The sequence below is a fragment of the Acipenser ruthenus genome, chromosome 13, assembly GCF_902713425.1.
Source record: "Acipenser ruthenus chromosome 13, fAciRut3.2 maternal haplotype, whole genome shotgun sequence".
Classification (NCBI taxonomy): Eukaryota; Metazoa; Chordata; class Actinopteri; order Acipenseriformes; family Acipenseridae; genus Acipenser; species Acipenser ruthenus.
In genome coordinates this window covers 27,772,160-27,788,337 of record NC_081201.1, presented here as the reverse complement: position 1 = coordinate 27,788,337, position 16,178 = coordinate 27,772,160, and the positions used below count along the sequence as shown (strand labels likewise).

Sequence of the window (16,178 nt, the reverse complement as noted above, 5' to 3'; positions counted from 1 at the left end):
ACACTCAGATACCAACATAGAAGGTCTTGCTTTAGTGTCTTGAGAGGCAAAAAGAGAAATGGCTTCCATGGAAGTTTTAACCCCTCAATAGTCGGGACCAAGGGCGTCATCCCAGGAAGGGGCCTATCGGCAACTCTGGTATAGAAGAGCTCAGAAAATACCTACCAATAGGCAGGCATATCCCATACATAATGTTTTGGTGGTCATCTTCAAATTGAAAGGGAACTCGTCTGTGTGAAAGGGGTATGTATGGTAAGTTTATTTTTATTGCCACAACATTAGGTATTGGCCCAGATAAAATACCACACATGCCTACAGTAAGAGGCATGCTATGTAAGACTGGGAGTAATTTGGGAGAGGAAAGCAAGCGTCTATCAAACTCATAGTGTTGTGGCAATACAAATAAGCTTCACATTCATCAAAGTGCAAATGTAAAATAAAAACAAAAACGTTACAGTAAAAACAGAATGGACTTTTGCTAATAATAAGTGGTAAGACTTCCTTTGAAATCCTTGATTATGGATCACTTATGGTACACTTTTTACTGTAATAAAGGTATAGGCTATAAAATTCCGCACTATAATTGGTGGCTTACTTCTTTCCGGTATAGTAAAAATCATATATCAGATTTTTCTGGAGTTTTTAAGAGCTATTAGAGAGCTATTAAAGAGACTAGAATATCAGTTAAAATACTTTAAATATTTATTTTATTTATTTATTTATTTATTTAAAAGACCTATTATTATTAAAAGCACATGCAAATATGTATCATGGATATTGTCTGTGTGGCTATATCACATCGTCATCATGGTCTGACTCGGTGTAGCATTGTACTGATCCCCTGTTTATGTTAACCAATTGCAGCACTGTTCGGGTTTTCAGGAATCAGGAATTGGGTTTGCGTGATGCGTACTTAAACCTTGGGTAACGTTTTAATTGGCTACCTGCTGTGACAGTCAAAGCCCTCGATTTACCCAACTGGTGAAATGTAGCACTACAGGAGTTGACAGTACTAAACCAAGGTTACTTATTTAACTAAACTCATTACTCATCACTGAAGAGAAAGCTGGAAGAGGAAACAAGGCACGAATCTGTGACAGCGTCAAAAATGAACAACTTCACCGGGAGAAGTAGAAACGATGATGATAACGACATTTCAGTGGCGCTCGACAGAGAAGAAATAGAGATTAACTGCCTAGAACAAGAGGATGAACGTGAAACTGAAAAGATTGAACTGAAAAATAATAGTAACAGTCATCACTTTACTAATGATGATGGAGCAGGTAGCACAGATAATAACACAGCACGTATGGGAAACGCAGGTGTCAGAAAACAGTTGTCTGTTTTCATGTGCTGTGGACAGAATAAAGTTAAAGCTGATACAAAGAATGGCAAGCAGACAATTTCGAAAGGTACTGTACAAAGACTTTCCAGTTCCACTTTTCAATGTTTTATTTTTTTTTAATTGAATTTAATTATATTATTTATTTATTTACTTGTTACATTTTTTTTTCGGCACTTTGTGTCCCGTTTATAACTCAAAGTACAGTACATGTAAAACATCTATATATGTTTCTGGGGATAACAGTAAAAGTTACGTGTGTTTTTTTGTTTTTTTTTTTACACATGTTCTAAAATTGAGTAATGATAATGCCACAAAGCCCTGACAAATGGTGATATTATAGAAAGTAGCTCACCAAACTACAGTACGCACTGTATAGCTCAGGAACCACACAGGTACGTTTCTTTGCAATGTAATGTATGTATAGTGAGTGTGAGTGGGCAGAACTCATTCCGTTTCACGAGTCACTCAGTGCTCAATGACACAGCACATTCTATTTAACCGTAGTTTTATTTCCTCATGCGATTATCGATTGGATACAAATTTAAAAGTGGGCATACTCACCCAACAGACTTTGTGCCGCCACTTTACCTGTCATAACGACAGATTAAAATAGTTTTATAATTAAACGCATTGTAGTTTTTAGGCTTTTGTAGTTTTGTTCAAGAAATGCGCAGAAACAAGAAATTACTTACAATTGTATTGAGAGGAAATGTATTGCCAAAACAACGCCAAACTGAGTTTTAAAAACAGTTGCACAATCACAGTTTAGCTTAACCGCAAGACAGCACAACATAGTGTGGTTAATGCCACGGGACAAAGTGGTATCTGGGTTGATATCACTATGCATCAGTTTGTTTGTTTGTTTGTTTGTTTGTTTGTTTGTTTGTTTGTTTGTTATTATTTGTGCCCACAATTTAAAAGTCCAAGTAATGAATGTTCTTTTCAGTATAGTTCATTCCATTAATAAAGTTCCTGAAAGGATTGTATTGATTCATTAAAACACATGCTGTTTTACTTTTATTTCGGATGTACGGGAGAGGGGGTTCATGTCCAGAGGCACACAGCTTGGTACTACTGTATATGTTGCTTTTAAATTGGGTGTTACATAATGATTCCATTTAAGATCAGTCGTGACTGGAGGTAATCTGTTGTGTGTTTCAGGGCCCAGTTCTGCCCAGTTCCTATAGTGGACAATTGGTATAAATGGTCACTTATCTGCTGCTGGCAGCGTCACATCCTGAATAGGCATAGTGGCTGAAATACCTTCCAACAGGTATTAAATTAATGCAATTGACAAAAAAAAAAGTAAAATAAAATATGATGCTGCGATTCAAAATGAAAGATTGGTTACATGCCTCCAGTTCTCCATAGTTATGAACCCAAGATCTGTGTCTATTTCTTACTGCAGACGTACCTTCACAAAGATAATACAATTATTTTATCTTACCTTTTATGCCATGATAGTCCTGATGCAGATCTCACACTTTGGAGTTTAAAAGAAACACAAAGCAAACATAATCTCAGTACTTTACTACTGGCAATCCGTTCACAACTTGTGCTTCCTGCGGACATTCTAATGCATTATCGGTGTGTTCTGGATTCAAACAAAATAGGTACTGTAACACTGAGAACAATCCCAACTCCCTGACTGCCGTTAAACCCTCTAACATCCTATTTCAGGATTATTAACCAACCAACCGCTGCCCCTAATTACTAAATTGGTCTGAAGCCCTTTATTATTATTATTATTATTATTTATTTCTTAGCAGACGCCCTTATCCAGGGCGACTTACAATTGTTACAAGATATCACATTATACATTATTTTACATTATACAGATATCACATTATTTTACATACAATTACCCATTTATACAGTTGGGTTTTTACTGGAGCAATCTAGGTAAAGTACCTTGCTCAAGGGTACAACAGCAGTGTCCCCCACTGGGGATTGAACCCACAACCCTCCAGTCAAGAGTCCAGAGCCCTAACCACTACTCCACACTGCTGCACAAGTTGTGAACGGATTGCCAGTAGTAAAGTACTGAGATTTACAAGATGAACTACCTGTAAACATACGGTTAGAACCTGGATTACTGTGTGATGATCTAATTCCCTTCAGGAAGAACACACTTTGAAAAAAGTCCCCAAGAGGACATACTTGAACATTTGTAATGCTAGTAAGGGTCTATGAAACCATCTGATAGTGTATTGGTAGAAATAATGAAATGTTGCCTGACATTAGACCATGAGAGCGCTTTGTACATTTTAGCTTAGACAGGAGCAGAAACGTGTTGGTGGGTAACTGAGGACAAGATCACTTTATAGTTTCTGCACAGGAGCTTTCTAGCTGTGGAACAGATTATAATTGCTCATATTTAAAAAAGCATATACAACTAACAATGTACTATGTGTGAAATGACTAGATGCATGGTTTATATGCTGAAAAGTAGTGTATAAGAGGAATTTATGGTGATCTACCAACTTGATCTCATCTTTCTTTCAGACTTGGAAAAGAAACCTGCCTTTACAGGAATTGGCCTGGTTTATGCCTTGTTGGCCTCGTTTCTTTTCTCAGTCGTAGCCCTTTTAGCGAAGAAAATCGAGGGAGTCCATTCTGTGGAAATCAGTTTGATCCGATGTTTCTTCCAGATGGTGTTTGTACTTCCTGCCATTATTTATAATAAGTAAGTCTACAAGATGTTTGAAAACTGTTCATTGCAGTGCACAAGTTTGAATATGCACAAGGATGGGGTACAGTTTAAAAATGGTGTGCTAATGAAAATATTCTTTCATATGGTAATTAAAGGAAAAAGAAGTTTCACATTTGCATTGCAATTGGAATAGCTACAGCAGCTAAACAAATACACAATAAAGAACAAAAAACAAATATATATGCAAAAGTATTCTTTGTCATGAAGTTCTCAGCTACCTTATAGGTGCTCCACTGTGCCACTGTGTGAGTGATGGAAAGCTCTCATCAGTTAATAACTTTTGTTGATCCTAGCCATGGGATTGGGAGGATATCCATTAAGCAGCACTGCTTTATGCCATATGTAAATGTACAGTATTTAGATCTGTTTCCTATGGGGGAAAACAACAATTTATTTTTATCTTCCATAGAACTGGATTTTTGGGACCAAGAGATCAGAGAATCTTTCTCTTTCTGAGAGGGTTTCTCGGTGCGAATGCAATGATTCTATTATTCTACGCCGTGCAGCAGATGCCTTTGGCCGACGCAACTGTCATTATGTTCAGTAATCCAGTCTTTACTGCGATCTTGGCCTGGATTTTCCTCAAGGAAAAATGCACCATCTGGGACTTTGTCTTTACCATTTTCACACTGACAGGAGTTATACTGATTGCAAGACCCCCCTTCCTCTTTGGGTCCCGCACTGAGGGGATTGAGGGAGAATACACAAACCACATGAAGGGAACCATTGCAGCATTTGCAGGCGCAGTAGGAGCTGCATGCACTTTTGTTGTGCTCAGAAAAATGGGGAAAAGCGTGCACTACTATTTGTCTGTGTGGTACTATGCAGTCATTGGTTTCATAGAATGCGTCATTGCTCTGTTCGCCATTCAGGAGTGGAGCTTACCATATTGTGGGGGGGACAGGTGGCTTTTGATATTGATAGGGCTGCTGGGAGTAGCAGGCCAGGCCTTTCTCACAAAAGCACTGCAGCTTGAAAAAGCAGGCCCTGTGGCCTTAATGAGAACTATGGATGTGGTGTTTGCCTTTATATTTCAGTTTTTTTTTCTTAATCGTGCTCCAACCTGGTGGAGTTTTGGTGGAGCATTCTGTGTAATTAGCAGTACAAGTGGAATTGCACTGCGTAAATGGTATATTAATACAAGAAGTGGGTAACCAAAACTACAATGATGGCCACAGCTATACTTTATCTGACCATAATCTCTACTATACAGTTTGCGTACTATTAATAGAGATTTCACTGTGTTCTTGCCATAATCTAAGCCTTTCATTTACCCATCAATTAATAGAATTTGTGAAATAATGTGGGGGCACAGAATATATATATATATATATATATTCTGATAACCTTTCTACTGCAGCTACAGTATATTTTCTTAATGATTTTAAATGGTATAGATTAATAACACTACAGCATAATTTCACTTTAATTGCATCACACATCACAGTCTTTCTTGCAAGACCTAGTAATGACAAATACCTTGTTATTCCTTTTACGGGTAAATTAGATTATTATATTATTTTATACATTTTTTCATGCACTTATGGTGCATTTTCTTGTTATCTTATTAGTTAAAAAAATAATGAAAAAGGAGTTTTGCATTGTATTACATTGGGGTCTAGATTTCTCATCGAATCTACAGGGTACTGTTTCTTTTTTTAATAGTCATAATATATTAGAAAATTTTGATCGCTCAGGGACAGATCATTAGAAGCATTTTTGCCTTTTTGAATAGATTTGAGTATATGTTTTATTTATTTAAGTGAATATCATACAGCCTTTTCCATGCAGTAGTGAAGGCCTCACTTCAAGATTTCCATCTTTTCTAAGTATGTTCAGTAAATGTCATGTATAGGACCATAATTGATTATGCACTATAAACACTTAAAAGTGATTGTAGCTATTGTGCACTTCCTTTATGATATCACAACAATAGGATCAAGAAATATTGTGTTTGCAAGTCTTGCTTAGGTATTGTTGCCCTTCCTTGATCATTTCACCTGGATTGTAAAACTGTCCCCATTTGCAATTAGCAACACATTTGAACCACAAGACCCTGCTGAAAGGCAGTGAAACAGTAACAGTAAGGTGAGTAAACTGAGAACTTTTCTGGTGTTAGATAGCATGTTTTAAAATGAAAACACATGCTTGCATATTTGAGACCTAGGCCTATATACAGTAACGAACAAAAGTGCATGACAGATAAGATTTAAAAATAATAATAATAATGAATGGCAATCTGCCTACATCCCTATGGGTAAGCTACTGGAAGAGATCTAGAATCTCTATGTTCAGAAGGGGGATTGTTCTAAACAGTTGTTCTAAACAGTTATGAGTGCCGTTGCTTAGATATTGAATTGTATTCATTTAGCTGTATAATATGCACCACAAGTGCATGAAAAGCTTACTAGAAGTTCTACTTTCTCTCTAGAAAAACCCAACTGTTTACAGTATTTAGGAGGAAAGAGCCATCACAATCTTTCTTTGTGGACTTTTTGTTAAACTGTCTTGATTGCAGGTTAATTTCTAGGTTTGAGATTCATGGATAACATAAAAAATGGACACTTTTACATGTTTTTTTGCAACCCTACAAGAAACCAATTAAGCATTCTGTCAGTTTTATAAAGATGTACAAATATTTTTGTCCAAAATATTAAATATCCATCCATTTTTACAATGTTTGTACTGTATGTGCAATTTGGCCCCATAAGCATTGAAGATTAAATACAAGTTTCAATAACAATTTGTAGATATTTTTCTACTCAAAATGTTTTGAAAGTCCTTGATACTGTATAAAACTATTTTGGAATGATCAGGCTATGATATATTTTTTTAAATATGTATTATTACAAAAGGTTGCATTTAATATTTTACAATATAATTCCATGTTAAAAGAAATACTTATTCTCTGAACGGATTTCAACCTGTATAAAAATAAAAAATAAAAACCTTTTCCTAAAACCAAAATATGTGTTTTGTGTTGTTACTATTAAAGAATGGTTGGAGGAAGTGTCTTTAAAATAAAAAATAAAATTGCTCAACATGGAAATCTAACCCTATTGTCATGTGATCTAATTACACTGACTTCTACTTTCTAGTTCTCAGCAGGGGTAGTGCTGGGGGGTCGTGGGTGAGCAATCAAATTGATAGTCAAGTATATTTTAATGTTTTGTTCGTCTTCTAAGTATCTTGTTTTCTATGTAAACACGAAACATTTTTACATTCTTGAGTATTCCGGTTCCTGTAAGTGAGGACACCCAGTTGTTATCCGACATACAGATATTAGGACTGCAAAGATGAAACACACACTGACCTGCAACTTCCCTTGTGGTCCAAATAGCCATTCAGAAAAACAATAGTGGACATTAAAGTCAACCCTCTATATTCTTTGGTTACTTCACATTTGAACCCTTTATTAGTCAGCTGAAGGATTACTCTTTTGAACTTTTTTGTTGAATATTACTTTTGGTGATTTTTAGATTGGTATTTTTTAAAGAATATTAGTGGATTTAAATGTGCAGCTTTGCTAAAACAGTAAATATTTAAAGTACTAGAAACAAACGCATCAATTTGTTTTATTGTACATTGGAGATATTTTAAAATCAAAAACATTCTGTGCATGACTAGACATTTTAGTACTGATACAGGAACCTCAATTGCATAACATTGTGTGACCTGCACATCTGGCCATCTTCAACCCAGTGAAAGGCAAATAATGTTACTATGGGAACTGTGTAGTCTCCGATGCTCCCTATAAAAAAGTACCTGTGATACTGGCGCAGAAACTGTATGCCTAATCAAAAACACCATGGTGTAATTTGTTTAATCAAGGATACAAATACCTGGTCCCTGAGACTGTGTCCTTGGCAATTTTGACTGAGGCAATTTCTTGTGCCTATGATGCACCTTTTAAAGAGCAAACAAATCCAAAAGAGTTTCTCATTGCTATAACAAGCAGATTACAGGTCCCCATTGAAGGAAATATTCTACATAATTGAGAGTCCCGTGTAAGTATTGTCTTAAGTACTAATAATGTAAACAAATGGTCTTGCCTTTCAGAAACCTTATAAAATACATGTAAGTATTCTTAACTAGTCTGCTTGTTGATTCTTGCCACAAATATGTCAACATGTCGATACCTGAAGAAGTCAGAAGCAGGACTATGACATAAGATCCATAAAAACACTGGGACCGGTTTGACAGCTGCATGCCTGAGATTTGGGAACATCATTTCAAAGACAAAGATAAAGGAAGCTGGGTGAACTAGCAGAGCAACAACACAAGGTTTAGAGCAAAAAGCACCTGCTATATATAGCACATACCTTTGGGGGTAAATTGTCTGTTCCTCTAATGACTAATACATTTTAGACACACTGACATACTCTGCAATAAATCAAAGCTGCATCTCTCCCTGTTCTAAATAACTGTACTCATTCTCTTGATGGGCAATATAGCAGATCTGATAGAATGCTAATACTTGGCACTCGGGTTGGCATTTGAATCTGTATCCCAGAAAGAAAAAAAAAAAGATTACATCTAAAAAGTGTTCATTTCAACCCCAAACTTCCCTGAAGGAATAAGAGCTGTTTTTTTATTCAGTTGAATAAGTTTCTTGACTGGGCAGCTGTTTTCCAGGAACCTGAAGAGCAGTGGCTGTGGCAGTTGAGTGGATGAATGGCAACAGGAGAAGAGGATCTAAAGTTCCTATTCTAGGAACTCTCCAGCAAAACTCTCCGTAGATTAAAACACAAGCTGTACTGTCCAGTTCAAAAAATCTTTTCACAGTTAGGCATTCATTTGACTGGTTCACAATAGTCAAGTCAGAGTGGCTGTGGGAGAAAAAAAACAAAACACATTGTACTCCGAATACAACAAATTTACACACAACTGGTCAACTCACTGCCTACTGTAATTGAAAACCAGACAAACAAAAACAAAATAAGTCAATGGTATGCCCTGTCAACAAGTGTTTTTGTTGACTACAAAAGTGTTTATCTATAGAGCTGGGTCATGTGATTATCTGGTGATGGTACTTTAGAGAAGTTTGACTTTTTAGCCAGTAAATCGCACATCTATGCAGCTGGGTGTCTCACAGAGTGTGAATCCGACTTCTAGAAAAAACTTTGGAAAATGGATTTCGAGGATTGTTTCTGCAATGCGATTCAACTAAAGAATATGGATATTTAAAAAAAAAATTCAATTCAATGTATATGTTTTCTGCCTTATTCGTTTCTGTTATTGCCATTGTGCAAAACCCATATATAGTAATATTGAAAAGATCGCCCCTCATTTGAAATTGAATTAACAGCCTGTGGTCAACATAAATTAAATCTCTAATAAAATACTAACCCAGATAGTCTGGAGAGACTTAAAAGTCCTCACTGCTAAGAGGGAACTAATGATCTAATAAAATCATGCCTAAGAATTTACCATTATTACACAGACTTCAATAGTATTATTATATTAACCTAGTCTAGTACAAATAATAAGGACCTTATATGCATGCTGATATATTATTATATACCAAAGTAAGACAAAAAGACTTCTGTGGATGTTTGGTATGATTCGCAGCTTCAAAAGAGTTTAGTCACATTCACAACTTCAGAAGAACTTAATCACATTAAGCTGGCTGCTATGACTTGGCAGTGGGGAATTAATCTACATCTCTGTTATTCCCATTCAGAAAATGTATGTTTTCTTTCCAGATGTCGCTTAACCTCAAATGAATAACACCAGCAGTTAAAGCTGCAGTGTACTTCAATCATGTTTGAATTTACAGTCAAATATTATTACATGCTGTCTGTGTAACATATAATTCAATAGTTAAGCATTCTGTTTATTATATTTTTCCTCAGAAAGCAGGCCTTGTTGTCAGTTGATTGTTTTAGCTGTTAAGGACACACACTTCCTACCCATTAAAACAAATAATTATTGCAATGTCTCTATTAATGACATCTTCAAGTTAAAGCACAGGAACAAGCTGATAACAATTTACAGAAAATAAACTAGACCCCATGTTTCCAATGGAGACTTTTTAAAAACAACCTTCTGAAATATGTAAAATAAAAATAAAATCATACAGTCTGGACACTACACCATTAAGCTATGGTTAAAGGGCTATACGTTGTGCCACACAAAAGCATGTTATAATAAACTTAAGCTGTAGTTCAATCATATTTTTGTGATGCTTGGTACCAAAAGGTACTTCAGTTTCACTTCTGTTAAACCACCTAGTGGACACATTACACATGACATTGCATCTCCTTATCTTGCTTCAAATTTAGCCTGCGTACTACATGGTTTGAGTGCTGGCTGTAACATTCTGACTAAGCTGTCACAGCACTGAAATAAAATTAAAACAGTATGGTGGATGTTGTTTATATTTAGTTCCAAAATGTGTTTTCTTTGTAAAACTGAAACCATATTTAAGTTAAGTTTTAAAGAATGTGTATTTGTATATACTCATGAACTGTTTACAACTGTATCTCAAATGTATTTTCATGTAATTCAGACTATTTTAAAGCATTTCTGTCAGGCATGTATTAAATCTTACAATCCACCAGAGGGCGAAAGTGACAAGTGTATTCAACAGATGTTGGAAAGTCCCATTTCTTTTCTATTCATTTTCAACTTTCATTTAATCCATCAGTTGTGTGTGTGTGTGTGTGTGTGTGTGTGTATATATATATATATATATATATATATATATATATATATATATATATATATATATATATATATATATATATATGTGTGTGTGTGTGTGTATAATTGACAGCATACAAGTTCCTTCCTGGAGGACAAGGGAACTGGAAAATGATGACAAAGCACAGCCAGGCCTGTGACAGGGATCAGGTATTGGCTGCCTGTGCTCTGGGATGGGTGGACAGTCTTTGCCATTATCTTTTCACTATGGTTTGCTATTAAGTAAATAATTCATTGCAAAACTACTTTTTAAGAATTGTGTCAAATATTAAAACTATTATTGTATGTACAATTGCCTGAATGTTCCCCCCTTTCTGTATTCCACTTTTATTTTTATTTTACTTCACCTGCCTCCCTTTCTTTTATATAAATATTCTGTATAGAAAATAATTTTATTTGTGGATTGGGTAAACTAAACCACCAAGCCCTGTTGTAAGTGAACCTCCGTGAAGTGACTGCTATACCCGGTTTAAATAAATGTTGCCCTTACCCTCACTTCCCAGCAGGGGTCCCTGCAGTACATGTGAAGCTCCTAAAAAGCACTTGGCATAATGTAGGAAGTTGACTTTCAAACTGTTTTTGATTTAATGCAAATCGATATTCAAGAGGCAGTTTTTTTTTGTGTTCACCCAGCTGTGATAACTTCATACCATATCATAATTGAATTAAAAAGTAATGTTAAGACTGGTCCTATTTGATTCAAATGACATTGGAAATGTCAATTTGCTATGGTGCATGTTGTTAATTAATACTGCATATAATTAAAGTAGATAGATTAGTGCTTATTGTGTTTTAAGGTTAGTTTGAGTGAGAAGCGCTGCCACATTCAATTGTTGCTTTAGTAAAAGTTCAAATCCTTTTCATATCTTATTTCATACCCCCGATTAATTTCTATTAGTTATTTTAACAAACATCTCTAAAGGTGCAACATACTAGAGTAGCTGGGCAGCCAGTAGGTCATATTCACAGAACTTTAAGGACTGTTTTTAATTGATTAATTTAATCCGTTCAGCTGTTTTGGAGAGGGTTCATGTGTTCATTCTCATGTTCAGTTCTGTGTAACCAAAGAAGATATTTATAAACAAACAAACACAGAAGTTCTTAAAAAATAAAACAAAGGTAAAAGAAATGCGTTCAGAAAAAAAAAAAGTGCTAGTAAAACGCTCAGTTTCTACTCACGCTCCACCTTTTTTTGAACTTGTGCACAATTATATTGTTAAGGTGGTTTACCGTTTTTTAAATAACCGTACAAATGTGATCCTGCAGACCTTCCTTGTGAAGTTATAAGCATGTTTTGCCTTGCATGCGAGCGAACCTTTCTTGCTTCAGCTAATTTACATTTTCCATGTGGGGGAATTCAACTTTTTTTTTTCATTCGGAGACATTAGTAACTAAAGTCTTTCTTTCTACAAGACTGCTGGCAGCAACGAATAAGGCAGAGGTTGCTGTGTTGCACTTCTGAGGGAAACCGTTGAATTGGGGCATTGTTTGCCTAGATAGCAGGACTTTTTCATTGTGAAAACGAGAGAATGGTGTAAAAAGGCACCTTGTGTGCTGCTGCTGATAGACCATCGAGGCTAGCTGAATATCACGAAGAAATCGGAGCAATCAGTACCAGTCCCATCAGTACTCACTCAGTCTCTTGGAAACACGGTTAGCTCAGACATTCCTATGCCGTGACACGGCACACAGTAAACGCCACTTCCACAGTTTATCTGGCCAAGCTATTGTACATAGAGCTGTAGCTGGAACTCCCGCTTAACTTTCACTCACAGTAGCAATATGACCGTGGACCTCGCTCCACTCTGCAGCGTGCAAGTGCGAATTAGGTGGTGCTGGAGCTGGAGTCAGTGAGAACACATTCCATATCGCCACCAAACTTTGCCTTCCTTAGTTCAACGCACATGGTAAGTGAGATTTCACATTTAAACGAATAAACCCATTTTTATAAATTTTGCATAGAATATTACACTTTCATATTATTTTTTGTTTATTTTGCGGCAGTAATGTGACCCAATGGACTGCAAAATGGCAACACGTAATGTGGCTGGGTTAGACACATATGTGCTAAGCGGTTGCATAAAGCTCTCTGTTATAATCGTTAATAGATATTTAGTGTTTTTAATGTTTCAGGTAATTTTTAGATTGTTTTAAAATACCTTTGAACAGCGTTTCTTTTGAAAAGCACACATTTGCAGGATCCAATCATGAGCGTGTGCAATGTAAACACAAAGGTAACTTTTTGCGCGAAAGATGTATTGATGATGCACCATTCAATCTGTGTACTGCATAATAACTTCTTGAATAACAAAACAACACAATCGCTTACTGTATTTGTTAATTTCATTCAATGCGATGTTATCTATTTAATGAAACTGTAGCGTCCCTTATGTTACAATATACACACTTTTGTTCTGTACATTTTTTTTTACTAGAATAATAAATATACCAATTGGGAAAACGCAATCCTTTTTGGATCTGTCTATATAATTTATAACACACTGTCCTGGTGAAGGAACTTGCAGTAGCGGTCACGTTATAGCTTAAACTGTATTTGGGGGAAAACTAATGGGAGCGAAGTGCAATCTCAGAATCTCTGCAGGTTTCTAATTCGGTGGCTGTGTCAGAAGCTGTAATTAGCCCCGGGAGTTTGTGTTTGTCTGTGTGTTTGTGTTGGCATATAGACAAACTATGTGGTTTTGTATCCATAGGTTTAAAAACAGGAAGTGGAGGTAGCCAACAGACTCACAAATATTCCCACAGTGCAGTTTCCCCTTAATTGTCATTTATGTAATGTGTCAGGTCTTCCCTGTTGGAACAATGATGTTCTCGCACTCTGTTTTTGAATGTGCTATTGTAAATAACTTTCCTGGAAGACCCAGAGAGAAGGTAGGTTGCTAACCTCAAACCTCCCTCCTCAGTTATGAACTGGGTCATTATTCATTACTGCATAACAGGGGCACTGATATTTTCTCAGCATTGTTTTTTAGTGAAAATACATGTAGTGCTTGTGCAATGTGCACAGTGTTGGCAAGCATGATGGGATCTCTCCCCTCCCCCCTCATCTCATTAAACCCAAAGCCAGACGAATTTCCACTTGGGTTAAGTTCGGAGCAACAAACTTATTTCACTAAAAAGTAAAGTGTTGTAGCTGCAGGTTGCTTATTCTTGAAGTGAACTGCAATACAAGGTTGTATATTTTAAACAATAACCTGCCTGGGATTCATAGGTCAGGTACATCATGCATTTGATTTAAAGCCTTTTAAAAGCATTAGGAACCAAATTCATCAGTTGTACTCCGGTAGTGACCACAAATAGCAGCACTAATGGTTAAAAACAATGTGTTTACTTACACTTTTTAATAATAACGTTGTATGAGGTCACACATTTACACAGTCTTGTAACAGGGAAGCCCAGGATCGTCTTGAGTAGTTTATCGCAAACAGATGCTCATAGACGTGATTCAGAGACACCTTCCCAGGTAAAGTGTTCATACTGTAAAGGTTTCCATTTAGTGACTAGGAGAATCCTCTGCAAGTTCACGGTATTGTATTCTGAAATAATCAAAATGTGTGACAGAACTATTCCATTAGCACATAGTAAATTGAGACTGTAGGTAGAGATATTGTTCTTTATTTTAACACCAAGATGTCTGGCCAACTTTTTATGGCAACAGACAAATGAGTTAGAATTATCATTCATAATACTTGTTATGTCATAAGGAGGTTTTCCAGATTAATACACAATTTTATTGCAGCTCTTCTGTGTTATTGTACCTTTTACAGAAACGTACTGTATTTTGCCACATGGTACAACGAAACCCTTTGTGAATTATTATGTTTTGGTTTTTTTTATAAAAGAATCGGCTTATACAATAAGACCTATTTGAAAGAAGAAACTGGGACATAAGGCCTACAGAAAAATATAACCACCTAAGAAGGGCGGTACTGTTGTGTAGGTACAGTAGAAGTTTTTTTTTTTGGTACAGTAAGTTAAATGCATGAGGATAATGTTTTCTGTATTAGGTTTATGTATTCAAACTGTGCTAAAGGGAACTGGTTGTACATGTTTTTTTAAAATTATATTTTAATAACAATAGAAACCAAGGTTTACTTAGATTGCATTTGGGGAAGTTTTAAAAGGACAGGCTTTCAGAAACTAACCTATATGTTTATTATTGTCTAAAACACGCTTTGTGATATGAGTCTGTTAAATCAAACCGAATACATGTTTACTTCTACCCAAATGGTATTGAATATTTTCTGAATGGCACACATCCCACCCTGGTAAAAAGTGAATGGCCACAGAAGACAAACCCGAAGCAGTTTAACCCTGTTACGACTTTATCACTTGCTTTATTGTCATTATCAGTCCCCAACATTGATTTGTTTGTGCTTTTTGTGGTATGAGCATACACAATAAACCCATTTCCAGCTTGCACACTCTTAAGATACGTATTTAGAGAACTGAAATGGCTCTCTAAATTGCATTGATATTTGCAACATTTTGATCAGTCATACTACCCAGCATTCCTCCATTTTGCTCTCTCATTGCTGTTTGTAAGTGGGTGAGTTAGCAGTTCTTTTTATTTGTCATAGAAGTTAAATGTTTGTTTAAGATTGATAAGAGGAGTCCATAAAGCTGAAGTTTGATGAGTAACATCTGCTAACAATTAGAGACCATAGCTGAGCAGGCATGTTTTCTAATAGGTTTCAGCTGATGAGTGTTGATTTAACCCTTACTGGTATTACTATTTTAGACATGTGTATGTGAATCCATAACGACTTCAGTCAGACTTTCTAATAAAATATAGATGCCAGGAAAAACACATGTTATTTAACAGCTGTTTACCAGAGTATTCCAGTCCTGGCACTCAGTAAGTTCCTCAGGTAGCTTGTATTTGCTCACATAGAGGCCTATCTGCAGCTGATGGTGCTGCATACTACAGTACACTACCACCAGTCGTGGAACCATGAAACCAGAATTGCTTCTGACAATCATGTGTGATAAGGTGTTTTTTTTTTTTTTTTAAGCTGATCTGATTTTTCCTGGACTAATGGCAATATATGCTTGCAAGCTTGCATTTATCTTGCAGATGTCTGTCCGTCTTGCATTAATCTGGCAAATGGGGAACTTACCTGTTAATGGACATGGTTGTTCCGCTCCTGAAATGTATAGGGTAATATCTTGGTGCAAACTCTTTTCTCAGGGCTGTCCTATGCAGCATGGAGAAGTCCAGTACAAAAAACAAATGCATCATGTTGGACCATTAATTCACTTCACATGGCAGAGGAATATGAAGTGGGAGAGTATGTGGCTGACGGCTCACAATACTACAGTGTTTCCTGAATAGTAAAGATAGCTTTAGTCATGTTCCGTGGAATAGAAATGTATTTGGTTGTTGACTATTACCAT

At 36.1% G+C, this 16,178-nt stretch overlaps 2 protein-coding genes across 3 annotated transcripts in view; both read left to right on the top strand.

The window, feature by feature from the left end:
• The first annotated feature begins 565 nt into the window (after positions 1-565).
• On the top strand, positions 566-7,154 carry slc35g1 (solute carrier family 35 member G1). The gene is made up of 3 exons (XM_034030513.3): positions 566-1,412; positions 3,851-4,031; positions 4,468-7,154. Exons 1-3 carry the CDS (start codon positions 1,109-1,111, stop codon positions 5,210-5,212), a joined length of 1,230 nt encoding a protein of 409 aa, XP_033886404.1. The 5' UTR covers positions 566-1,108; the 3' UTR covers positions 5,213-7,154.
• Positions 7,155-11,545: 4,391 nt separating this feature from the next.
• The window catches only part of plce1 (phospholipase C, epsilon 1), a 114,320-nt gene continuing 109,687 nt past the window's right edge, over positions 11,546-16,178 (top strand). For both annotated transcript variants that reach the window (XM_058984999.1, XM_058985000.1), the window contains exon 1: positions 11,546-12,670. The gene's annotated coding sequence lies outside the window, so the exon portion shown is untranslated. The remainder of the gene's footprint in view (positions 12,671-16,178) is intronic.

Excerpts from the sequence above, each read along its gene's own strand:
- slc35g1 (XM_034030513.3), top strand. The coding sequence starts at position 1,109 with ATGAACAACTTCACCGGGAGAAGTAGAAACGATGATGATAACGACATT. Across the intron at positions 1,413-3,850 it reads CAAGCAGACAATTTCGAAAG|ACTTGGAAAAGAAACCTGCC; the intron begins GTACTGTACAAA and ends TCTTTCTTTCAG. Across the intron at positions 4,032-4,467 it reads CCTGCCATTATTTATAATAA|AACTGGATTTTTGGGACCAA; the intron begins GTAAGTCTACAA and ends TATCTTCCATAG.